Genomic DNA, 26717 nt, shown 5'->3' on the forward strand with positions numbered 1-26717 from the left:
GCCAACCTAGCAGTTCGAAAGCACCTCCGGGTGCAAGTAGATAAATAGGGACCGCTTACTAGCGGGAAGGTAAACGGCGTTTCCGTGTGCAGCTCTGGCTCGCCAGAGCAGCGATGTCACACTGGCCACGTGACCCGGAAGTGTCTCTGGACAGCGCTGGCCCCCGGCCTCTTAAGTGAGATGGGCGCACAACCCCAGAGTCTGTCAAGACTGGCCCGTACGGGCAGGGGTACCTTTACCTTTACCTAATTGTTTGTCCAGACAGGATGAAAAAAATTCATTTTCTGTGAAATTAATCTAAACACAGCCAAGTGTTGTTATGGTAAACATGTTTTATTAAGTAATTTTTAAAGCAACCCCATTCTTTTTTTAACCTTATCTCCTGAGTGATTTCTTTTTTTAAAAAAAAAATCTTTTTATTGAGTTTCATTTATCACATACACACACACAAAAACATGTTCGTTAAAGGCACCAAAACAAAAAGGGAAAAAGAAAAGGTGGAAATTACAGAAAAATAAAAACTAATACATAATACACACTGTCTGACTTCCTTCCCTCCTGATTTCGGGTTTCTAATTTTTAAAAGTTTCATTTTTACAGCTGGTATTGGTTATTAGTTTTTACATCGGAAGTTTTATAACAGTCCTGCTATAGTTGGTAGGTTTCTATGATTACCTTCAATATATGTCATAAATTTAAACCAGTCATCGTTTAACTTTGTATTCTTTTGGTTTCTAATTCTCTGCGTCATTTTTGCCAATTCAACGAAGTCAAATAATTTCGTTTGCCATTCCCTCACCGTTGGTATATTTGTGCTTTTCCAGTTTTGGGCAATTAACATTCTGGCCGCTGCTGTTGAATACTGAAATAAAATTTTATCTTCTTTCCTAATTTCTTCTCCAATAATATCTAGTAAGAAGGCCTCTGGTTTTTTAGGGAATGTGTATCTAAATATTTTTTTTAACTCATTATATATCATGTCCCAAAATTTCTTTATTTCCTCACATGCCCACCACATATGTATGAAATTGCCCTCTTTTGTTTTACATCTCCAGCAAGCCTTATTTCCAGTCTTATATATCCTGCTTAATTTTTCTGGTGTTATATACCATCTATATATCATCTTCTCTAGGTTTTCTCTAATTGCAGCACTCGCCGTAAATTTTATTCCCTCATTCCACAATTTTGTCCATTTTTCATATTCTATGTTATGCCCCAAGTCTATTGCCCATTTAACCATAACTTCTTTAATTTCTTCATCTTTTGTATCCCAATCCAATAATATTTTATACATTTTAGATAATAATTTAGAATTACTTTCAATTATCTCAATCTGAAATTTTGATTTTTTTTCATTCATTCCAATTTTTTTATCCTCCGACCATATTGTGTTGATTTGGTGATACTGTAGCCAGCCTGTTATCTTTCCCTTTAGTTCTTCATACGGTCTTAGTTTCCAGCTGTCTTCCGATCTAATCAATAAATCTTCATAAGTCAATTTTTGCTCCTCCGTGTTTATTTTTTTGTTTATTAGGATGTTTGTTGGGGACAACCACCAAGGTACTCTCCATTCCAGCAATTTTTTGTTTTTTTTCCCACACTTCATACAGTGGGCCCCTGATAATGTGGCTTGAGAACCCTTTGTGCGCTTTCTCTTTATTTGACCACAGGTAGGCGTGCCAGCCAAACCTGTTGTCTGCCCCTTCTAAATCCAATAAATCATTATTTTCCAAGGTTATCCAGTCTTTAACACAGCAGAGACAAGCAGCTTCATAATACAATTTTAGATTGGGAACTGCAAAACCCCCTCTCTCCTTTCTGTCCGTGAGTAGTTTAAATCTAATCCTTGGCCTCTTTCCCTGCCATATGAATCTTGAAAGGGTTTTCTGCCAGTCCTTGAATAATCTAGGTCCCCTAATTACAGGAATGTTCTGGAATAAGAACAGCATCTTTGGAAGAACATTCATTTTTATTACCTCCATCCTGCCCAACCACGAGAGGTTAATTCTATTCCAAATGTCTAAGTCTTTTTTAATTTCATTCCATGTTGTCGAATAATTATCTTCAATTAAATTTATGTTTTTTGGTGTGAGCCATATTCCTAAATATTTTATTTTTTTTTGCCACCTTTATTCCATAATTTCTCTCTAATTTTTCATTTTGCTCATTTCCCAGGTTCTTTGTCAACATTTTAGTCTTTAATTTGTTCAATTTGAATCCGGATAATTTGCCATATTCTTCTAATATCTCCAGCGCTTTGCCCATACTTTCTTGCGGTTCTTCCAGGGATAACTGAGTGATTTCTTATTGACTCTCATTTTGGCAAGTTCCAAGTACAGTCATACCTCGGGTTACAGCTGCTTCAGGTCGCGTTTTTTCGGGTTGCTGTCTGCTGAAACCCGGAAGTACCAGAACGGGTTACTTCCGGGTTTCGACGGTTGCGCATGTGCAGAAGTGCCAAATCACAACCTGCGTGTGCGCAGATACGGGTTGCGAACGCTGCGGGTTGCGAATGTGCATCCCGCACAGATCACGTTCACAACCCGAGCGTCCACTGTACTCGCACAGCTTTAACTGCCATTCATGTTTTGTTGGTGTTGACTCATTTTTCCAATATTTTGCTATTAAAATTCTGGCTGCTGTTATCGCGTAGAGAAACACTCTTTTACTTTCGTTTGAGATGCTTATTGTTAAAATGCCTAATAAGTGATAAAGCTCAGTCTGTAAAGCATGAGACTCTTCATCTCACAGCTGTGAGTTTGAGACCCACATTGGGCAAAAAGATTCCTGCATTGCAGAGGGTTGGACTAGATGACCGTCGTGGTCCCACCCAATTCCACCATTCTGTGAATCTTTTTCATATGCTCACCTTCAGCAAACCTCAGTGTTCAGCACCTCCTCTCACTGGACATGCATTAAAAAAAATGGATGTTTTGATCTTACCGCTTTTCTCTTCTGTTCCTATTGCCACCAGCTACATTCGAACCCTTTCTCTAAACTTTGTTCCCAGAATTTGCAATATCCTCTGGCCGTTGCAGGCTTGATGGCATTAATAACCTATCCATGTGTATAAGGATCACTCCAATTTACCAGCACTTTCAGAGGCCTCGTTTATTCGGCAAGCGCTCCTCTTTCTGCATTTCTGAGATATTGTGAGGATTTTGTACGCATTGTAAGGACAGGCTAAAGGAAAGGCATGAAATATGGCTGCCATACATTTGGATTCCCCCGGTATTTCTTTTTTTTAATTATTATTATTATTATTAATTTATACAACAAGTAAAAAAACACAAATACCAAATTACACACAAATTACAAAAATAACCATAGACACATAATTTTCTTGGCAAACAATAAAACATCTATTGGTCTTAACACTAAAGACCCAACTGCCCGTCTATTCCATATTTCAAATTCATATTACTTATTAAACTTATTCTCAATAAATCTAATTTCTTCTATCTACCTAGCAACTATTACTGAAGTTCCTCAAATGCTGCAACAGAATTTAAACTACTATATTTATTTTTCAGATATTCTTTGAAAACCTCCCATTTAGAAACAAATTCCTGTTTTGATTTATTCTTTATTTCTGAAATTCTTTATTTCTGGAATTTCTGAAAGGTGGCGCTTTGTCCTGGCTCTTAGGTAAATCCATTTTAAAAATCACGTTTTTTATGGCATTTTTGTAAAATAAAAGCTTGACAACCTTGGGGTTTTCCTTTAAAAATCTCCCCCCGTCCCCCCGTTCCTCCGCCAGTGGAAGCAGGGAAGGGAAGATCTCCCAGGGTGGGAGGCTGGGAGGGCTCACCTGTTTCTGTGTGGGACAAGAGTTAAGATCTACCTGTCAGAGAGGCCTTTGCATTCTTCTTTAGCTCTTTTTCTGTTTCTGTTTTCATTAGTTTGTTTTTTATTGTAATGTATTATAAAAGGTAAAAAGGTAAAGGACCCCGGATGGTTAAGTCCAGTCAAAGGCAACTATAGGGTTGCGGCGCACATCTCACTTTCAGGCCAAGGGAGCCGGTGTTTGTCCGCAAACAGCTTTCCTGGTCATGCGGCCAGCATGACTAAGCCGCTTCTGGCTTAACGGGACACTGTGACGAAAACCAGAGAGCACGGAAACACTGTTTACCTTCCCATCGCAGTGGTATCTATTTATCTACTTGCACTGGTATGCTTTCAAACTGCAAGGTTGGCAGGAGCTGGGGCAGAGCAATAGGAGCTCACCCCATCATGGGGATTCAAACCACCGACCTTCCAATCAGCAAGCCCAAGAGGCTCAGTGGTTTAGACCACAGTGCCACCCACTCCCATGTAATATATTATGAAAGGTCTTAATAAAATATTATTGGGGAGAGGGACCACCTGTTGCCATGGTCTTCTTCTTTGGCGATGACTTGTAGCCGAGTAAGAATGTCTTCTACGAACACGGTCTTAACCAGTCATAGTCAAACTCAGCCCTCCAGATATTTGGGGACTATAACTCCCATCATCACTAGCTAACAGGATGTGCTGGTCCCGGGGGGAGGTTACCATGAGGCGTGGTCAGGGGCCTGGGTCGAGGGTCTGCAGACTGACCTCCAAGGGCGAAGCAGGGTCCAACACGAGAAGCTGGGCAAGGACAGGAACTCTGGAAGAACAGGTCTGCGTGCTGGCCGAAACAGGTCTTCAACAACGTTGCTCCCGCAACCTGGGACCGGGTTGACTGGCCTTTATCTTCTCTGAGGCCAGGGGTGGTCCCAGCCCCCAGGTGACTCACCTCTCCTGGCCTTAAGGCGAGCACTCCTCCTGGGAGAAACCAGTTCCCTCCACCTCTCTGCCCTGAGCCCCTGCAGCTCAGGAGAGGCTGGAGGGTTACTGGACTCAGGGGGAGACTCACCTTCCCCTGACAGGGCTGGGAGAGGTGCACCTGTAGGCAATGTGTCCTCAATCACCTCCGGAGCCAGAGTGGATTCACCTGGTGCCTGCTCCTGAGGATCCAGCACAGGTGCAGCGCTTCAGATCCAAGGTCCTGCCCCAACTCAGCCGGCCCTGGAGGCGGGGACTCCCGTGCAGGCTGGGATTCCTCCGGTTCAGCCTCTGAATCGGATTCCCAGGCCATCACACAGGACCAGTGGTCAGGGATGGTGGGAATTGTAGTCTCAAAACATCTGGAGGGCCAAGTTTGCCTGTGCCTGGTCTTAACAGTGAGTCCGTAAGTGACTGTGGAGGCCAATTCTGGATCCACACATCCTTCCACAGTAGGGACATAGGTTTCCTGGCAGGAGTTGATCACAGGGTTGCCATGGTATTGCTTACGCAGATAGGAGCAATTTTTTGGTAACCAACGAAAGTGATCACAGTGCTGATCACATTGTGTTCACATGAAGCTTTGTAGAGGAACCATAAAAATATGAGCCCTGTGCCTTGGAATGGTGTGTTTTGGTGCTTTAACACATCTGTTCCTCTCTTGAAATAAACTTTTCACAACTTTCCATGCCAGCAGTGATTTATTGGTATTTTTGAGTCTGCCCAAGAACTTTGCTACAACTTCATGACAGAGTGTGGCTTTCTGCTGCTCTTTGAATCCAACGATGTGCTTATAGAGAATAGGCCCTCTTGGGACGTGAATGCTGTATATACCATTAAGACACCAGTCTCCACTGTACCTCACTGTCCGAAAGGAAACTCAGACCCTTTTAAGTGCACCTGAAACCCCCCGAATCTTGCACTGCTCGGATACTGGGCTGCTGTGTAGCAGTATTCAGGCCCCAGAGTATTTGGCATAGCATTATTGTGTTAGTTTTTGGGAAGAATATGCCCTCCATGAATTACAGTGATCTTGGGAGATGAGTGGGCAGATTTGAAGCATTTGTGGGCAGCGGGTGGATGTGTTTTAAAATCTGAGGTAACTGAGAGTCCTGTCCTCCTTCTTTATTTAGCTACACAAAAGCCTTATCACTACTTTGTGGCAACTCAACTCCTCTGGCCATGTTGTTGAGCTGGTTTCAGGGGCAGCTCCACCCCCAATAATACCCCTGGGAATTATGCTATGGCATTTTATGGTGCCACTCCAAGGGGAATTCTGCCCCAGAACTGTGGCTGCAGCACCCACGCAGCTGCTTGAAGTTGTGCCAAGGCTGCATCATCTTCTCTGGTAGAATAACCTCAGCCATTTTGTAGGTCAAAGCACGAACCTTTCTCCTCAAATTCTTAAAATTTGCCCTTCCCAACTCCTGAAAATATCTCTTTCACAAGGGACAAATAGTTCTCCAAATGGAGACAGGATGTTCAGCCCATACGGAATGGTCAGATAAAACATGGAAAGCTGGCAACCCCGAAAGGATGTAATAGTTCATGTTTGTTCTCTGTGGCATGCTGACATTTTATACCTGCTATAAATCTAAGATGCTGCCTCTTTTCTGACAAGTTATGTGTTAGTACCAGAGAGGAACAAGGCTTAAACAGAGAAAGACTACAGAGAAAGAAGGCAAAAGCATTTTGAGTATGTGTGCGAAATTGCGTAAAATGGGGAGTTGCTTGTATCAGTTCAGCTGAGAGCTGTCCCTCCAGCTCACATGCATGAGAATAAATGTAAAATAATGGAGAATACAGACTCCCCGTCAATGATTTACCTTTGAGCAGCTTCTGCCTCAAATCCTTTTCTCCTCAGACCAGTTGGAATGTTTTGAGCAGGGGAAAGGGTACTTGACAAGTAAGGCTGTGGGGAGGTGGGAGGGATGCCTTATTTATTACTACTACTATTATTACTTCTACTATTACTGTTGTCAGCCCTTCTTTCCCACCTTTCCTATTTGGCTTCATGTTTAACATCATGCGCACTGATTTCTGTATCTCCCCTACCATGCTTCACTTATGTTTATGCATGCTATTTGCTTTGGGTTTTTTTTCCTCTCTCTTGCATGAAAAATAACATCTTCAATAAAAATGCAGCTTTTCCAACAAAAACCACATGGCATTCTGTCACGTATATTTTGGCACTGCAGTCACTCAGTTGAACATCATGAAAATGGCAAGAAGGAGAAGTGGGAGGGCGAGTATTTTGAGCATAGAAAAGAGCGGGAAAGAATTCTGGTCGCCCTTCACGGCACGGGTTCTTGTGGCCTTCAGCGTTCGGTCCCACTGTGTCAAGATGGCATCTCTGGCTCCGTCCCACTTCCCTGGTCCAGACAAACGAAACTGATATGGACTGCAGGGGCCAAAATAAACCTGCAAAGCCAACTTGGGATCTGTCAGGAAAAGGACTGGAATATTGGGCTTCACACCGATACTGGAGGCGAGTTCATCCATGTAGACAACGTAATCTGTTTGTATGGTATCGCTCTGACCGTACCTGAAAGGAAAGGAAAGGGGACGTTTGGTAGATGTATTTCTAAGCAGAACAGGAAAAATGCAGAAGAAAACTGTCAGGGAACTTTATTCCCATGTGGCTAAATTGTGCCACCTAGAATATCTGGGATTTTACACACCCTGAAATGAACCCAATCCTTTGCTTCTGAATTAGTAGAAGTGAAGCTCATTGAAAGAACTCTGGGTCTAGCTGGAATTGGCTAGCTCTTTTGACATGTGCATGCAAAATCATTTAGGAGATAAATTTTTCATAATTTTCTGATTGGCCGTGGATACCACTGATCCGATGGCGTAGAGTTTGTGACTGGGGCAAAAATCCAACATAGCTAAATGGAAGCATAAAAGCCAACAAAACCAAACAACATATTAATTGTAAAAACACAGCAGCAGCCTAAAACACTCGACAACAGTGATTATCCCTCATCCCCTTCAAAAGCTCTGTTACCTGGGGTTATGGAGCTCCACAACACAGGGGGCACTGTTGAAAAGTCCCTCTCCTTTGTGGCTGCTGAGGGCTTCTCCATACTTTCCCTTCCTCTGCTCTTTCCAGGCAAGGCTAACAATTCAAAGTTCCATGTCTAAGAACCCTTTTCTTTTTTGCTTCGGAGCTTTCCCCATGAAAACCCACTCTTTAAAGCTCAATTGGAGCAAAAGTCAGTCTGCGGAAAACCGCAATTGCTGTTTGCTCCAAATGAGCTCTAAAGAGCAGTTTTTGCCAGGGGAAAGCAGTAGGACAGGTGTGGGTGAGCCCTTCACCTTGCATAGAGTTGGGACAGCTGGTCCTTCAGGGTTGATGCTTTCAATATTTCCAAGAACGTTTTTTGTGATCTGCACGGAGGACCAGCTGGGGCAACCGTAGCATATATACATGAGGACGATGGACCAATTGAAGCATATTGTAAATTTTAGCATAGAATCCTCAAACCACCTGCAGGAAATCAAAGAATCCTTTAAAATGCAGAGAGATAGCGGAGTTTCATCCTAGGTGAGCAGAAAACTAAAAACAAACAAAAAAAATCTAATATGTGTACTTAAAACTCACCATTTGAGCTTTTTCCCCATTTTCTCATCTATGTCATCCATCATGCTGCTCTGTGGAGGCAACTTGCATAAACCTGAAAAATAAGAAAGAACTATTGATCCCCTATGTCTCTTGAAAATCATTTCCCAAATGCATAATAAACATATGCACAAAAACACACCAATGTGCATGCAATTTGGAATACCCAGGTAAAGACGCATAATGGGTTACTGGAACATAGGAAGCACCCTTATACTGAATCAGACCACCAGTCTATCTTTTTGTAGGAAGGGGGAGTTAAATGCAGACTTTTCCGGGGGGGGGGGGGACTGTTAAAAGTCCCTTCTCAGCGCTGCATGCCCAAATTGGTTTGGTGGCTACTTTTAACTTTAGGTAAAGGCAAAGGGACCCCTGACCATTAGGTCCAGTCGTGACCGACTCTGAGGTTGCAGCGCTCATCTCGCTTTATTGGCCGAGGGAGCCAGCGTACAGCTTCCAGGTCATGTGGCCAGCATGACTAAGCCGCTTCTGGCGAACCAGAGCAGCACACGAAAACGCCGTTTACCTTCCTGCTGGAGCGGTACCTATTTATCTACTTGCACTTTGAGGCGCTTTTGAACTGCTAGGTTGGCAGGAGCAGGGACCGAGCAACGGGAGTTCACCCTGTCGCGGGGATTTGAACCGCTGACCTTCTGACTGGCAAGACCTAGGCTCTGTGGTTTAACCCACAGCACCACCCGCATCCCCACTTTTAACTTTAAGCAACCAAATAAACATGGGAGATCTTGAACATGGATCTCCAGTTTAAGTCAGCTTCCTATGTTCATATTAAGATGGGAGATAGCCACTTGTTTACCTCCACCTAGTATGTTAAGGGAAGCATTGAGATTTGAAACAGGGGTTTCCAGCTCACAGGTCCGTTACTTAGCCATGATGCCGTGCTCACCTTTAAACACTCTCACGGCCCACCGGGCCTGAAGGTCTGCGGTTGGGATAGCTGCCCCAAGGGACTGGACTAAGCCAATAACCGCCAGGGTGGGTTTTTCCAGCAGAGGAGGGACAATGCTTTTGTACAAGGTGACTTGGTCATTCCTGCACTTGATGATGGACTGGTCCTCCATGAATGGGTAGGCAAAGCTGTAGCCCGTTGCAAAAATGACATAGTCAAGGCCTTCCTGTGCAGTGCCATCTTGAAATATCGCAGACGTTTCCCTGAACTCCTTCACATTTGGCTTAACAACCACGGTTCCGCATGCGATGCGGCTCGGGAGGTCATCGTTGAAGACAGGCTCCTTGCGCGAGGTTCTGGGGTAGGGAGAGAAGAAGAAGAGGAGGAGGAGGAGGAGGAGGATTTGATATCCCACTTTATCTCCTTCTCTCAGTAAAAAGTGTTCTTTTTACTTTTAAAGAGGGGCTTAAAAGCAAAATCCAGACAGGCTCTCTTCTCCCCCAACCCAGGTTAAGAAGCCATCTGACCTGGAAATGAGTGCTTGGTAGTTGTGCAAAGGAGTGGAGTGCAGCTGACCTCATGGCACCCTGGGAAATTTCTCTTTCATCCAGAGAGTAGGTAGGTACTGAAGAAATCAAGTATCTTTTGCAATTTGGCTGCAGTTTATTCCTGCATCTGTGCTGTGGCTCATGCAAAAGGCCCAAGAACTAATGTGGCAGAATACTACTCTTCTGACTTGGGATTAGCTTGGAGCAGGTCCCAGCCACCCAGAAAGCGTTCCTAAAATCACTCAGGATTTTTGCATAGGGTCAAAACAAGTTCTGAGAAAAACAAAAACAGTGGTTCTCTAGCAGTTGGGGATTGAAGTGAGCTTTGTGGCTGATTTGAACTTCGTTGGTTTGTTGGGATTTGGCAAGTCAGTCTTAAGACATTGCTTGTAGGGTATGTTTTCCTGGTTGGGTTCTGGCCAAGATGATTTTTCTTCTTCTTTAGAAGTTTCTGTGAGCACTGGCTATTCTCTTCTAATCTCAAAGTTTGTATAAAGTTAACAGCATGTACAAATCAAATTCACTTCAGAAGAGCATTTGAAATATTTTCCAGTTCTGCCACACCTCTTACTTGGCTATTTACATAAGAAAAATAATTCTTAATGTCTTTCCAGGAAAAGATAAGTGTTTGTTGCTTAATCTCATAAATGTTCTTGGCTAGAATATTGACTGAATATTTCATTATATAATTGTTTTGTTAACAACTGTATTTTTTCTAGAGGGTATGAAGGTTATAATTGCCCATAACATAAAACCTAGATTCCACACCCACATGTCCCTTCGTGGTTTCTCATTTAGCAGACCTTTGTCTTGCTTTATAATTTTTATTTTCACTGAATGATTATGTAATCAAGTTTTCCAGAATTCAGGTGACAAGCCTCCAGCCAGAGTCAAAGCGGCCTCTGGGCATCAAAAGTTTTTAACAGCACAAAATACATCAACTTTGCTGAATTGTCCTCTTATGGGTACATCTTTTTCTGCACCAATCATCTGCTGCTGCAGTTTTGTACTTATAATGCAGTTTTAATTAATGTACTGTTATAAGATAGGGCAAGACTGCCCTAAAAATATCAAGAGGTAAACAGCAGAATGACTCAGCCATTAACCCAGGCTTCCTCAACCTTGACCCTCCAGATGTTTTTGGCCTACAACTCCCATGATCCCTAGCTAGCAGGACCAGTGGTAAGGGATGATGGGAATTGTAGTCCCAAAATATCTGGAGGGCTGAGGTTGAGGAAGCCTGCATTAACCCATTAAGAATGCCATTAATAGAGACTCTCTGGGCCAGGCAGAAAATGGGGGAAGCTCTTCCCTGAGGTAAGAGATAGTTAGCAGAGACAAAAGGCCAGAGTTTCGGGATGGATGGATGGACAGAATTGCAGTGGGGGATGAGGTAAGTGAACAGGGGAAAAGGGTGTCGCTTTTGCAGTCTGTTTTATGATGTTTGGAGTCTCTTGGAATCTGAGGCTGCAGCAGTGGGAGGAACAGGACCCGCTTGGGATGTGAATGTGTTGCACTGTCTCCAACTAGATACAAGCTGTATATATATGTGTGTGTGTGTGTAAATAAGCCATATATCATAAAGACACTACAGACTCCACTGTGCCTCATTGTTGGGCACAACCAATGCACTTCAGAGAAAAAGTTACAGATCAGATAAGCCACATTCCTCAAAAACCCCTCTTCTCAGCTGCCTTTCTCTTTGATGGATGAAAAGAAACAGATTGAAGTATCTCTCAGGGCGGGAAGTAGCTGGGGGAAGATTCTAAACAAAACAATGGGTGGCAAAGAAAGTTTTCCCCACCTCTTCCAGTTCCTTCACTCAACCTGAAGCTACAAACACCTCCTTTAGAAGACATCCCTCAGGGACACACAGCCACAAAGCTGCGGGTAATTAGCTGCTCTGGTTTAATACGATTCTGCTTTTCAGGGTTGTTGTAAAGAGATTATCACAAGATCCTGTATGTGAAGTGCTTTGCATGTTCAAAAGCGGCATTCAAATGCTCCAGGTCATTTCATTTGCCCACCAACATGGGATTTGGCTCCAAAGTGTTTGCGTTTTCAAAGCTAATCAACCTACAACCTCTTTAGTTTCCAATATTACCTATTAAGTGGCATCAGGCCATAATTCTCATGTTTGAACCATCTGTTCATTTGCTTCACATACAACCAGTCACTGATGGCTGTTGGGAGGGTGTTCTTGAGGAATGTTTCAAAGCGACTGATGACCACCATGTCCCAAGGATAGCCGTTGTCCCAAACACGACTCATGACCCAGGATCCACTTCGAGAGCTGAGATAAACCTTTAAAAACAGGTAAGAGACAAGGCGAGAGACACACACAAAAAAGGCTCACGTTACCAAACATCATTCTTGTGTAACTTCTCCCTCACTCCAGTCAATGGAGCTTGCACATGAGCGAGCTCAGATGACTGCATCCTGGTAAGGTGTGCCCAAAGGTTGCAAAATGATTGCAACGGAAGTCTCCAAAGACTATTCTATTTCAGTGCTCTAGCATGAGCATATTTTGCCCGTTTCAAGAGACAGATGATGGTATAAACCATACATGGAAAATCTGTGCTCCTTCAGTTGTTTTGGGACTCCAACTCCCCTCTGGGGAGCTCACGGAAACGCCGTTTACCTTCCTGCTGGAGTGGTACCTATTTATCTACTTGCACTTCGAGGTGCTTTCGAACTGCTAAGTTGGCAGGAGCAGGGACCGAGCAACGGGAGCTCACCCTGTCACGGGGATTCGAACCTCCAACCTTCTGATCGGCATGCCCAAGAGGCTCAGTGGTTTAGACCACAGCGCCACCAGTATTCTACATGCAAGACATAGGATTCATCCCTTCCCTATAACCCCACATTCCATCCCCACCAATTAGCGCTTCCACAGCAGCCAAAACCTAAACATTTCCAAGTCCATTAGACTCAAATGGGGCACTTAATATCTCTCCCGCTGAAATTGACAGGACTTTAAAGTGCTTACCCTTTGGCTGCCGATTATTAAGTAGAATGAGAGCTCCCAAGTGCTGCGGGAGAAGGTACCTGTGAGGCTGTGGCACTCAGCTCCACAGCAATGTCACAGCCAGAATTCCCAAGGCCAATGACCAGGACTTTCTTCCCCTTGAACTTTTCGGGTCCCTTGTAATCCCGGCTGTGGAAAACTCTGCCCTTGAACTTCTCTATCCCTACGCAGAAAAGTGGAAAATGAATAAATGTTTTAAAGAAACAAAGACTTACAAATGCATCTTGTTGGCATTAAGGCACTGTGAACTGCAAGGCTTGATTATCTGGGCTCTTGATGACTTTGGTAGCACAACTGTTAATTTCACAAGTCCTCAGACAATTATTCAGACCCTGAAAACTGATCTCGTAATAAACTCTAGGCCTTGCATAGGCAAACTCTGGCCCTCCAGATGTTTGGGACTACTACTCCCTAGCTAACAGGACCAGTGGTCAGGGATGATGGGAATTGTAGTCCCAAACATCTGGAGGGCCAGAGTTTGCCTATGCCAGCTCTAGGCTGTATTTGTTTGTTTCGCCCTTGTCATTAGCCTAATTTTATTCCTTCTCAGTGACTGACACTCTTTCCATTTTCTTGTGGTGGGGATGGGTGTGTAGCCAGACTTGGACATTTGGGTACCTGAGGTGGGAAATCTGAATCAGTGCCATCGCTGTGGTAAAATATAGTAACAAACAAAACTGACCCCCTTGAATGTGCTGGATGAAGTGACCGCTTCATTGCCCCTCACCCTTAGCCCAGAGGAACCTTCAACAATGCCTGAAGTCAACCTGAAGTCAACTGGACTTTAGCTCTATCCTCCACCGAAAGACAGTATAAGGCATAGAGGCCTCTCACACCACAGCAGTTCATGAACTGGATCTCACATTATGTTTAATCATATATATTTTTGTATCGTCACTTACCAGGAAAGCTATTCTTTGGAATATTCGGATAGACATGATGTCCGGAGCAAATCATAACAGCATCAAATACGACTGATTCCACCTTCCCATCCTTTTCTATTACGACTTCCCATTGGCCAGTAACAGGGTAATCCGGGCGTTTCCTAATTTTACTCACAAGAGTCTTTGAGGAAATGTTCAAGAAAGTGTATCAGCGTGGTTTCGGTTTGAAAGATAGACATAATTAAGTCGTGAGTCCAGAGTCTGAGTTACCAGAAAGGGCTGTGTCAGGCAGGCTGTGTCTAAATGTCACCTGATTGGAGTAAGGGATTTGACAAAAGAATCCTGCATCAGGATCCACACTCTCTTCCTAGTCCTGCGCAAGCTAAAATGCAACACCCCTTTGGCAGAAAGGCCAAAAGCCGCAGGACAGAGGAGAAGAGCACACAGACACAAAAGTTTAGCCCATGGCAACCATGCTGTTGGATTATGGGCTGAACTTGCTCTTCCTGCCTCCACACACAGAACTTCTGGAACCATGTAAACACGGCTTCCTGTGGAGAGATTGCTTCAATCTTCAGATATTTCTAATTTGGGTGCTGCCTGTCTGTAGGTCTGCTGCTTCTAAATTAACCTCAGCTTAGGCCTTTCCTGTTGGAATGTTTAGGGAGGCAGGAGAGGATATATTGTTTGATTATAGCCTTTCCAACTTGTGTAAACAAGTTCACAATTTAGCAGAGTAACATTCCCCTTTTTAAACTCATAGCGGATGCATTTGCTCAGGCTCGCTAAAGCCTCTATAATAACTGTTCTGGTATTTTCCCCTTATTCCCTCAAAACAGATAAGACACGACACAGTCTTCTATAAAAGTACACAAAGAGTTTACTCACATTCTGTTCACAATTGGATCCCAGAAGGCAGACTTATCTTAGAAAAGTAACATGCACCCGGAAACTATCTCGTAAGGAGACTGTCCCTTTGTCCTCTCTTGGCTAGAGGCCAAGAGAGCATCTTTGGCTAAGCAGATGTTGCTTCTTTGACAAAAGTAGTCACAGAGAGAGAGATGGCTGCCCTGCCGTGTGCTTTTGTCATTACCTGCACAGGTGAGGTCACGCCCACCTCTAGTCACATGCAGAAGAAGTCTGTGCCAGCCCAGAAGGAACCAGGAAGTTTACGTGCTGCCTGGACAAACATTCCTCCCCATGTGTAAACATGTTCACTCTAGGAATGTTGTACTTGACTGCTCTTGTGTTTCACATCCCACATTTCCTCCATGCTTTCCAGGCACAGCCTGCACTTTAAAGCTCCATGTCCAAGCCTGCTTTTCCCTTTCCTTTTTTTTTTTTGCTCCGGAGAGCTCCCCACAAACACCTGCTCTTTACTGCTGAATTGGAGCAAATGACAAACTGTGGAAAAACCCACACTGCCATTGGTTGCGCTTCAGCTTAAATGTGCTCCAGGGCAAAAAAGAAAAAAGAAAGAATGGTCCAACATGGAACTTTAAAGCATGCGTCTGCAAAGAGCAAAAGCTTACGTGTGGATAAGCCCTTAGCAGCTGTTCCATCAAGCTCTGCTTTTCAGCACCCTGGACCTGAAGAAGAGATCCCAGATCATGGATGCTGACATTTTCAAATGCTCTGGAGGAGCTGTTTGCACTCTTGCAAAATGATTTGCCCTGCTGGGGCCAATTCTTGTATCCACAAATAATTGTCATGGCACACAAGCCCCACGCATACCCACAATCTCCCGTCAGTTTGATTGCAATTTCTTACCTTAAACTTTATGTATTTGACAAGATCGAAGTGTTTGGCATACAACTGGATATATTCTTGAAGCTTGGAGTTGTGCATGTAATTTGGGAATTCCTCTGGGAAAGGGAAGTCTGGGAAGCACATCATTTCTTTGCAAGAGTTGGTGAACACAGAGTGGTAAATACTGGCTCTGCCTTCCTCTGCAGACTCCTAATGGGAAGGCAAGACAAAGCATGAACAATAGAAAATAAGCACAGCTTCAGGAAGTGAAAATCCTTACAGTTAACATGCAACTGGGATGTTACACGTCCAGCTTTCCTTCCAATACAATACAGTGGATTTCTCATCAGAAGATGAAGGTACTAATGCTATTCTAGGCTGCATCAACAGATGTTGTGAAGCACCTTGAGATCTACGAATGAACAGCAATACACAAATTTAATATATAAAATATATTAAAATAGTGGCCAGATCAAGGGAAGTAATGGTACCACTCAATTCTGCCTTGGTCAGACCACACCTGGAAAAAAGTCAAGGTAAAGGACCCCTGACAGTTAAGTCCAGTCACAAATAGCTCTGAGGTTGCAGCGCTCATTTCGCTTTACTAGACGAGGGAGCTGGCTTTTGTTTGCAGACAGTTTTTCCGGGTCATGTGGCCAGCATGACTAAGCCGCTTCTGGCGAAACCAGAGCAGCGCATGGAAATGCTGTTTACCTTCCCGCCGGAGCGGTACCTATTTATCTACTTGCACTTTGACGTGCTTTCGAACTGCTAGGTTGGCAGGAGCTGGGACCAAGCAATGGGAGCTCACTCCGTCGCTGGGATTCAAACCGCCAACCTTCTGATCAGCAAGCCCTAGGCTCAGTGGTTTAGACCATGGCACCACTCTGGAATACTGTGTCCAATTCTGGGCACCACAATTTAGGAAGGAAGTTGACAAGCTGGAACGTGTACAGAGGAGGGCAACCAAGATGACCAAGGGTCTGGAAACCAAGCCTTATTTGTAACGGCTAAGGAAGTTGAGTATGTTTAGCCTGGGAAACAGGAGATTGAGAGGAGATATGACAGCGTTGTCCTTTTAAAAGATGGAGCAAGCTTGTTTTCTCCTCCTCCAGTGGGTAACATCAATGGCTTCAAATTACAAGATAGGAGATTCTGACAGGAAGAAGAAGAAGAAGAAGAAGAAGAAGAAGAAGAAGAAGAAGAAGAAGGAGAAGGAGAAGGAGAAGGAGAAGGAGAAGGAGAAGAAGAAGAAGAAGAAGAAGAAGAAGAAGAAGAAGAAGAAGAAGAAGAAGGAGGAGGAGGAGGAGGAGGAGGAGGAGGAGGAGGAGGAGGAGAAGGAGAAGGAGAAGGAGAAGGAGAAGGAGAAGGAGAAGGAGAAGAAGAAGAAGAAGAAGAAGGAGAAGGAGAAGAAGAAGAAGAAGAAGAAGAAGAGTTTGTATTCGATATCCCGCTTTATCACTACCCTTTCCCTTCCTTTCTCCTTTCCCTTCTCCTTTCCCTTCCTCCCCCACAACAAACACTCTGTGAAGTGAGTGTGGCTGAGAGACTTCAGAGAAGTGTGACTAGCCCAAGATCACCCAGCAGCTGCCTGTGGAGGAGCAGGGAAGTGAACCCGGTTCACCAGATTACAAGTCCACCGCTCTTAATCACTACACCACACTGGCTCTCCAGTAAGAGCTGTTCAACAGTAGAAAAGACACCCAGAAGAGATGGTGGACTCTCCTTCCTTGGAGATTTCTAGCAGAGGTTGGATGGCCATCTGTCATGTATGATGTAGTTGAGATTCCCACATTGCAACGGTTGGACTAGAGGACCCTTGCGTTCCTTCCAACTTCACAATTCTATGATTCTTATATTCTATGCTGCCTACCTCCTTTCAAAAGTCCGGAACAGATCAGTGGTGAATGGTTGGGATTACATTACACTTTCCATCACTTTTTCCATAAGTGCCCCATGCAATTGGACACCTTGCTTTTTGGGAAATCCCAGCTTGCGTACATTCTGAGCATACAAAGGGGATGCACAGTGGTCAAGTCAGGTGTGGGAACAGCAGGAACAACCAGAGCCAGTGTGGTGTAGTGGTTAAGAGCGGTAGACTTGTAATCTGGTGAACCGGGTTCGATTCCCTGCTCCTCCACATGCAGCTGCTGGGTGACCTTGGGCCAGTCACACTTCTTTGAAGTCTCTCAGCCCCACTCACCTCACAGAGTGTTTGTTGTGGGGGAGGAAGGGAAAGGAGAATGTGAGCCGCTTTGAGACTCCTTAAGGGGAGTGAAAGGCGGGATATCAAATCCAAACTCTTCTTCTTCCTGCTCCCCCTGTGTGCCAACAACAACAATATTAATATTAATATTAATATTAATATTAATATTAATATTAATATTAATATTAATATTAATATTAATATTAATATTAATATTAATATTAATATTAATATTAATATTAATATTAATATTAATATTAATATTAATATTAATATTAATATTAATATTAATATTAATATTAATATTTAAACCCCATCCATCTGGCTTGGTTTCCCCAGCCACTCTGGGCGGCCTCCAACAAAATATTAAAATACAGTGGTCTGTTAAACATTAAAAGCTTTCCTAAACAGGACTGCCTTCAGATGTCTTCTAAAAGTCTGGTAGTTGTTGTTCTCTTTGACATCTGGTGGGAGGGTGTTCCACAGGGCGGGTGCCACAACCGAGAAGGCCCTCTGCCTGGTTCCCTGTAACTTGGCTTCTCGCAGTGAGGGAACCGCCAGAAGGCCCTTGGCGCTGGACCTCAGTGTCCGGGTAGAACGATGGGGGTGGAGACGCTCCTTCAGATATACTGGGCTGAGGCTGTTTAGGGCTTTAAAGGTCAGCACCAACACTTTGAATTGTGCCTGGAAACGTACTGGGACCCAATGTAGGTCTTTCAAGATCGGTGTTATGTGGTCTCGGCGGCCGCTTCCAGTCACCAGTCTAGCTGCCACATTCTGGATTAGTTGTAGTTTCACATCATGCTGCTAGCTTGTCTGTACAGTGGTACCTCAGGTTAAGTACTTAATTCGTTCCGGAGGTCCGTACTTAACCTGAAACTGTTCTTAACCTGGAGACCACTTTAGCTAATGGGGCCTCCTGCTGCTGCCGTGCCACCGGAGCATGATTTCTGTTCTCATCCTGAAGCAAAGTTCTTAACCTGAAGCACTATTTCTGGGTTAGCGGAGTGTGTAACCTGAAGCGTATGTAACCTGATGTACCACTGTATCTGATGTAGGGGAGCCCTACATGTTTCCATCAGTCTGTCCCTTCACACATTTGTTTGTTTGTTTGATTGATTGATTGATTGTTTGCTTGTGAGGCAGGGACTCTTGGCCACAGGAAGGAAGAAAGGTTGAGACAACCCACTCACATGTGCTTTCAACATATTATGTGAACCTCCCTAGAGAGTTCGTATGCAGTGCTGCAGCATTGGGGGGTTCCAGTGAAACCAAAGGGCTTATGCTACTATATGTAAGAGTAACTCAGTTTGAAGAATTTGGAAATCATAAGCCATATATTGTCATACCTTGCTTCATAAACTGGGGCGGGAAGGAGTTCTCTTGTGGTGGTGTTACAAGTAGGGTGGATAAAAAACAATGATTAAAAAAAAATCAGGTTTTTTTATTTAAATTGGGTTTTTTAAAATTTAAATCGGATTTCTTTGATTTAAATCAGATTTTTAAAATAAAATAATCTGGATGGGGGGGGGGGATCTTTCTAAAGGCAGTTTTCCATTTAAGTTACATTATATTCCAAAGGCTATTCATCAGGAAATAAGGATTTGTTTAAAGCTTTCATGTGTGCTAAAACTCAGTCTAAGGTTTTTGTTTTTGTTTTTTAAAGTTGAACCATATCAGTTAACAAACATGGATACGTATGCTGTAATGTTACTGTTTTAGTTAAATAAATTGTTTAAATTGTTATTAAGGAAATGATTATTTTTCTCCTTCCAATAAAGTAGGGCAGAAAAGTTGTCCAAATAGAAACAGTTAACTTATTAAACCTCACAATAATTTCATAATTATCTGTCAATGTATTTCTAATAGTATAACCAAATCAGTAATTTTTGATATAACTGTAAAAACTACTCTGAAAATTTGTTATTCCAAAAATGAAACCTTCCTCTGGTTGTAAATATTAAGATTATACCAGCAAGAATGAGTCTTTCTGTAAAATAATAATAATGATGATTTAAATCAAGTCTTACTGACTAGTGATTTAAATAGATTTGATTTAAATCAAATCCACCCTGCTGATTCTGAAGCAGGCAGAGGGTTCCTCCTCACATCTGCCAGGACCTGAGTGAGTTAAATGTCCCTGGCAGAGGAACTGCATTGATCCACGCTAGATCACGCTAGCTACACGCCCTGTAAAAATGCTTGCAAGCAGGGTCAGGGCCATGGAACTGCTGTCCCGAACTCTACCTTCCCCCACAACAAAGCCCTAGTGCAAACAGCTCGAGCCTTGATGACTTCGCTTTCAATGCTTACAAAGTTGAGCCATAGGATGACTGTCCATCTCCAGTCCCGTGAAGCGCTCATACTCAGCTCTACCTCTCTTTTAAATCAGAACCAGTGAGGGCAGTGAAGGTCCTGTGTGAGTGTCTGGAGGCGGTTGGAGGATGGATGGCGGCTAACAGATTGAGGTTGAATCCTGACAAGACAGAAGTACTGTTTCTGGGGGACAGGAGGCGGGCAGGTGTGGAGGATTCCCTGGTCCTGAATGGGGTAACTGTGCCCCTGAAGGACCAGGTGCGCAGCCTGGGAGTCATTTTGGACTCACAGCTGTCCATGGAGGCACAGGTCAAATCTGTGTCCAGGGCAGCTGTTTACCAGCTCCATCTGGTACGTAGGCTGAGACCCTATCTGCCTGCGGACTGTCTCGCCAGAGTGGTGCATGCTCTGGTTATCTCCTGCTTGGACTACTGCAATGCACTCTACGTGGGGCTACCTTTGAAGGTGACTCGGAAACTACAACTAATCCAGAATGCGGCAGCTAGACTGGTGACCGGGAGCGGCCACCGAGACCATATAACACCGGTCTTGAAAGACCTACATTGGCTCCCAGTATGTTTCCGAGCACAATTCAAAGTGTTGGTGCTGACCTTTAAAGCCCTAACCGGCCTCGGTCCAGTATACCTGAAGGAGCGTCTCCACCCCCATCATTCTGCCCGGACGCTGAGGTCCAGCGCCGAGGGCCTTCTGGCAGTTCCCTCATTGCGAGAAGCAAAGCTACAGGGAACCAGGCAGAGGGCCTTCTTGGTAGTGGCGCCCACCCTGTGGAACGCCCTTCCAGCAGATGTCAAAGCGATAAACAACTACCTGACATTCAGAAGACATCTTAAGGCAGCCCTGTTCAGGGAAGTTTTTAACGTGTGATATTTTACTGTATTTTTGGTTTTTATGGAAGCCGCCCAGAGGGGCTGGGGAGGCCCAGCCAGATGGGCGGGGTATAAATAAATTATTATTATTATTATTATTATTATTATTATTATTATTATTATTATAGCATTTCTTTATGTGCAGGAGGGTTCAAGATGATCTTTTTCTATGGCTGTTCTAACGCCAGCTTTAGATCAATGCCCCAATGTGGAAATCTTTACATGAAACTGCAGGCTACCCACACACACTTGCGAGTGAGGATTTCCCCACGTTCTCATGGTGGGCTGGATGGGGCAGAAGGAAGGGGACTCAAATAAAAATAAAAAACAAATTAAAGACATTTTACTGGCATTGAGGCAATTGCCACTTTGGAAGCAATCTAAAGATTAAAGCAGGCTATTGTCTAGGCAGGCAGTTTTTCTGTCTTCTCTGTTCTCGGATTACTCTTCTGTAAATAGTTAAGAATGGTTATATAACAGACAAAAAAAAGCAGTCTATTCACAAGCAAGGAAAAAGGAGAAACCCAGGTGCTTCTCGACTGCTTCTTAACTGCACTCTAATCAGCAGGTAAAGAGGCTTATGTGATTTTTATGGCCTCTCTGGGAATCCTCACAGCACCCAGAGCACATTTTGCTTTTTATTTTATTTTATTTTTTGCTTTAAAAAGAGTATTGGTGCCAGGCTCCCTTAAATTCCTAGCTCAAGCAGGTGTTAGAATTTGGTGGGGGTTAAACTGGATGCCAGGACGCAGGTGGCACTGTGGGTTAAACCACAGAGCCTAGGACTTGCTGATCAGAAGGTCGGTGGTTTGAATCCCCGCAACGGGGTGAGCTCCCGTTTCTCGGTCCCTGATCCTGCCAACCTAGCAGTTCGAAAGCACGTCAAACTGCAAGTAGATAAATAGATACCGCTCCGGCAGGAAGGTAAACGGTGTTTCCGTGTGATGCTCTGGTTCGCCAGAAGCAGCTTAGTCATGCTGGCCACATGACCTGGAAGCTGTACACCGGCTCCCTCAGCTAGTAAAGCGAGATGAGCGCCGCAACCCCAGAGTCGGCCACGACTGGACCTAATGGTCAGGGGTCCCTTTACCTTTTTAGACTGGATGCCAGATTCCTAACCCAGCTTCCTGTGTTCAGGAACTCACCTGCGGTGATGGGTCATTAGGAGAAGAAAAACAAAAAAACCATGACAACCGTTAGAAAAGTGAAAGAGAGGGGGCTCTGCACCAGACAGTGAATGGGAGGGAATCCTCCCATTAGTATGAAAAGAAAGGCAGAGTTTGAGGTAGAGTTGAGAGTTGGCTGGAATGTGACCAGTAGGATAGAGAGGGTCCGAGCAACGTCTGATTTCTGTTTGAATCCAAGGCTGTGGCTATGGGAGAAACAGGACCCCTTTGAGTTGTCAAGGCTGTGAACCTCTCCATCACAGACTCAAGTTTTATATACTGTATGTATATATATAAAACTTATATATCCTAAAGAGAAAGACGCCTAGGACCCTCGTACCTACGTGTAATGGTTATATGGGGTTGCTTGTGCATAAGTTGCCGCCACTCCTGGCTAGGTGGCCTGGTTAAACCTTTCCTGGCTGGACAGCCCTTCACTTTGTGGCTGTTCAGTTGCTAGCAGAATCCGTCAGTGGGTGTTTCTTGAACCTCTTCCAGCAAAGAAGCTCTTTGACGCCAAGTCGCCGCCTACTTTCCCTGCGCGGAAGCCTTCTGCGCAGGGTGGGTTTGGGCAGCGGAGGACCTGTGCTCTCCTCGCTGGTCTCCTGCGAAGAGTCCTGGAGCCTCCTCTCTGCTTCCCCCATCGGCCCCCCCTCTATCCCTGGTGTAGCGCTGATTATCTTCCACAGCCGGAGACCTGCCTCTCTCCTTGCTTGGCCCCTCTCCAGCATCGCTGTGGAGCCTCGCCTCCTCCGCTAGTTGCGATGGCAGTTCCCTGACACTACGCGGCCGCCTCTCCTGGTATGTCCCACAGAGGACCTTACAGTCTTCAAATAAAAACATCTTGGAGATCCCAGGCCACAGGGAGCTTAGGCAGGCCTCAACCAGAGCCAGGGCTTTTTCGGCCATGGCCCCGATAATAATTATATTAGCCACCCATCTGACTGGATTGCCCCAACCACTCTGGGCAGCTGAACCCCTGGATTCACTTGAAGAATAAATAAATTGGTTGTTATATTGATATATTGGACACTTTTCAATTTCTAGTATGTGAAGGTTAATCTTAGGGACAGGTTACTTAATCTTGTTAGAAGATCAACCATTTCACATCTGACTTCGTTCAGAACTCTTGGGTGGCTGCCATCTGGACCTGATGATTTGTCTTTTTTATTTTATTTTGTTAAAATGGCCTAGGACGTCATCTCCCTGTTGCCACTATTTGACTCCATGAAGGAGAAAGAAGTATGCTTAACACATCACAATGCCTAACCTATAAATATCCTCTTTTACTCTTTTGCTATTCAAATGGAATTGTACATTTTAGCAACAGTTCACGAAACAGCTGCTCAAAATGCTTGCTTATAAGAATTTGCAGAATGGTCACACTGAGATGGTCAACTTCTATTGCAAACCATTCCACTTTAGATGTCAGGTTGGGCCCACACAAGTGAATACGGTAGTTCTCTGCTGCTAAAATCCCATTCACATAGAAAACTACTAGGAAGAAGAGGTCCCACTGAGTCTTCTCCCTGACATGCTAGCTTTCTGTGAGCAGGGACTTTTTGTATACTGGGGGTCCTGCACCCTGGACCGTTGGCACAGGTTTAAAATGGAAACCTAGGCCTATTTCAGGTAGAGAGTGGCAACAGTTCTTTTCAGAAAGTTAAAGGCAGTTTGAAAGAAGGATTATTGCTTGTATACCAATCCCACTTTCTTCCAAGCTAAACAAGTTTTGCAGGGGTTTCAACTGTCTGTAAAAGAAAGATGTATGTTCAGCATGAGAAGCACTGCCTCTCTTAAACTGGAAAATGCCTTAAAACCACATGATTAGCAGCAATAAAGGTTATTCCGGGTTTTGCAACAACCAGCTTGAGGGCAATAGTCACCTTGGCAATGCTATGAAATTCCCTGAACTTATTAACTGTTCTCAGTTGATGCCCAACCAGTTATGCATTTTACCCTGGCTGACTCTGCTGAACTGCTGCAAAGGTCTCTTGTGTTTGCAGACTAAAGTGACTCCTTGTGCCTTTTTAATCCCCACCAAAAATTGTCCGATGAATCTGGCGCATAGCACAATAGATGGCAAAACAACTCATAATGACAGAACAAGCAACACTTAAGAAGTTTCTTCCATGGGTTCCTCCATGTTCATCTGCCCAAATTAATTTTTGGAAGTCAAATGCACATTTCCAACAAAATGAGTTGTAAAACAGGTTCACATCTTTTATCAATCGATCAATATGCACGTTTTTTGTAATCATCAAGTTGACACATTTTTACAACTAGATATCTGTGGCACTGTGGTCTAAACCACTGAGCCTCTTGGCCTTGCCAATCAGAAGGTCGGCTATTCGGATCTGCACAATGGAGTGAGCTCCCATTGCTCTGTCTCAGCTTCTGCCAACCTAGCAGTTCAAAAGCACACCTGTGCAAGTAGATGAATAGGTGCCACTGCGGCAGGAAGGTAAACAGCGTTTACATGTGCTCTGCTTTCCACCAAGGTGTTCCGTTGCGCCAGAAGCAGTTTAGTAATGCTGGCCACATAACCCGGAAAGCTGTCTGTGGACAAATGCCAGCTCCCTCGGCCTGAAAGCGAGATGAACACCGCAACCCCATAGTGTCCTTGGACTGGACTCAGCCGTCCAGGGGTCCTTTACCTTTACAAGTCAAAATCTCTAAGCATGATTGCAGCTCCCCATGTCTTGTGATTAGATCTAATACCAAACCACATCAGGTCAGATCCGGCCAGCTAAATAGGTTGGGATTGCAGGCTTCAGTCATAAGGAGGGAAATATGTAACAAGCTACAAGACCAGCACATTCAGTGGACAGATGGGACATTTGTCCCTGAATACACACTCACCGTGAACCGCCACAGTCCCCCAATGTCATCGCTCCTCTCGAAGCAGGTGGGCTCCAGTCCTTCATCTAGGCAGCATTTGATGGATGCCAGTCCACTCACTCCTGCTCCAATAACTGCTACTGTTTTTACCATGGTCACCTAGAACAGGGGGAATTGTACAGATCCTTCCTCAGAACCAGTTAAAATCATCATCATCAACAACAACAAAAACACCTTCCCCCTTTATTTCATTAAAAAAACAGTACAATAAAACACAACTTCAGCACATTCCGTTTGCCCCAGTGATGCCCACCCACCATTTTGACTCATTTGGTGTACCAGTGTAAACTCCCCATGAACCACCCACCCCTCTCTGTTTTCCCCCACCCCCAAGGACTACTTGAAGTCATTGGGAACCAAGAAATCTAAAACAGATGAAATAGAAAAAAGGATAAAATAAGGGGAAGCAAAAATACAGAGAAAAGAAACGAAAGCGTATCTCCTTTGCCATTTTACATGCAGTATGTTACGAGTCTCCAAAGACCCCCCCCCCAAAGGAACTTGGGCTCCCATGCTAAATGATTTTCCAAACCCCGACCCAACTCACAACCAAAAAGCTCGCCCTTCCCTCCGTGAGCATTCACACACACCCTTGCAAACCGGGACCACACACTCACAGCATGAATGCAAAGTTTCCCCACTTCTTGGAAAGCCTGTCCTGACTCTAAAATGACCAGCGATAGTTGGCATTCCCAGCCTGGCTAGGCTCCCAGTGAGCCAGCTTCCCACCACTGCAAACATGTCCTGCACCGTTTCTTTAAAAAACAATTTTTATTTAAACAATTTCTTAGGTTACAAAAAGGTTATGTGCATCCTCTCTTTTCTTTTCAGGTCTTTTCTGCAGATCAGTTCCATTCAATATGAGAAAAGGAGGACACAGCCACTGGAAACTGCCTCAAAAAGTCCACAGCAGAGCAAGGCTTCTACTCCCATCACATTTTTGGTATTAGGGTTAGGCTACCCCTACTCAAGCCCTAGAGATGCCATGGGCTTGGAGAAGCCCCTGTGGCTACAGGGCTTTGAAACACGAACATCTGTACGAGCAGCAAAGCTGCTTACACGAACCTTGCCCTTTCCTCCAGCTGCAGCCTGTTAGGCTGTAACTGCAACAGAATGAGGATTTGGCAGATACAGACTCAATGAGTCTGGGGAAAGATGCTGCGATTCGCCCCCTTCCAATTCCAGCTCCACTTTCCCTTGTGTTGCCACTAGTATCACCTTACTTTTCCTTGTTTGCTGCTCCTCTTCTTCCAGTCCTGCCAGCTCCCTGTCCGCATGCAAGTGGGATTCACCAGAGAAGGCAAAACTTCTCCCTCTTAGCTTTGGAAATGTGGGAGGAGTTTATTTGAAAGCCAGGAGGCACGACATACATTATCTGGGCTGACTCTGGTCCTATATCCATTCCCTGTCCTCAGGGAAATGTTGGTTTGGATAGGAGCTCACTTCTGCCTTAAGTCGTGTTCTAGCGCTGTCATATTTTGAAGAGCAAAAAAGAGGGCAGATGTGCTGGGACACATTTATAGGTGGGCCGAGGGGGGAGGAGAGGGGGGAGGAAGAAAAAAAAAGCAGTACTAGTGTGTGACAAAAGGTGTATGGAAATATTTAATAATGGTAATAAAAATGAAAGTTAGAAATAAAAATGAGGGGGCAATAATTAAGAGGTGTCAGTGAAAGCAGAGTAGAAAGAGAAATGGAGAAGGGGATTAAAGAGA

The 26717-nt window shown here is 44.3% G+C and overlaps 1 protein-coding gene and 3 long non-coding RNA genes across 7 annotated transcripts in view; 2 read left to right on the forward strand and 2 right to left on the reverse strand.

The window, feature by feature from the left end:
* The window catches only part of LOC310846907, a 3545-nt gene extending 686 nt beyond the window's left edge, over positions 1–2859 (reverse strand). The window contains exons 1-2 of the long non-coding RNA XR_014565610.1: positions 2294–2859; positions 240–382 (exon numbers count right to left, since the gene is read on the reverse strand). This is a non-coding gene — a long non-coding RNA (uncharacterized lncRNA). The remainder of the gene's footprint in view (positions 1–239; positions 383–2293) is intronic.
* Positions 1–11427, forward strand: part of LOC310846902 — a 15786-nt gene extending 4359 nt beyond the window's left edge. The window contains exon 2 of the long non-coding RNA XR_014565605.1: positions 9830–11427. This is a non-coding gene — a long non-coding RNA (uncharacterized lncRNA). The remainder of the gene's footprint in view (positions 1–9829) is intronic.
* LOC310846879 overlaps positions 1–26717 on the forward strand; it is a 278101-nt gene that overhangs the window by 60144 nt on the left and 191240 nt on the right. The gene's annotated exons all lie outside the window — the stretch shown is intronic.
* Positions 6935–26497, reverse strand: LOC310846790 (flavin-containing monooxygenase 3-like). Of its 2 annotated transcripts, none has more exons than XM_083743892.1 (9): positions 26229–26497; positions 24967–25104; positions 15551–15739; positions 13799–13961; positions 12917–13059; positions 11973–12172; positions 9318–9676; positions 8393–8465; positions 6935–7333 (listed from the first exon to the last, which is right to left on the reverse strand). In XM_083743892.1, exons 1-9 carry the CDS (start codon positions 26280–26282, stop codon positions 6991–6993), a joined length of 1662 nt encoding a protein of 553 aa, XP_083600018.1. In that variant the 5' UTR covers positions 26283–26497; the 3' UTR covers positions 6935–6990. The 2 variants fall into 2 exon arrangements, with proteins under 2 accessions (XP_083600018.1, XP_083600019.1); XM_083743893.1 differs by having other exon boundaries at positions 26224–26455.

This window comes from Podarcis gaigeae (genome assembly GCF_964106915.1).
Source record: "Podarcis gaigeae genome assembly, chromosome: 6".
In the NCBI taxonomy this organism is placed as follows: domain Eukaryota; kingdom Metazoa; phylum Chordata; class Lepidosauria; order Squamata; family Lacertidae; genus Podarcis; species Podarcis gaigeae.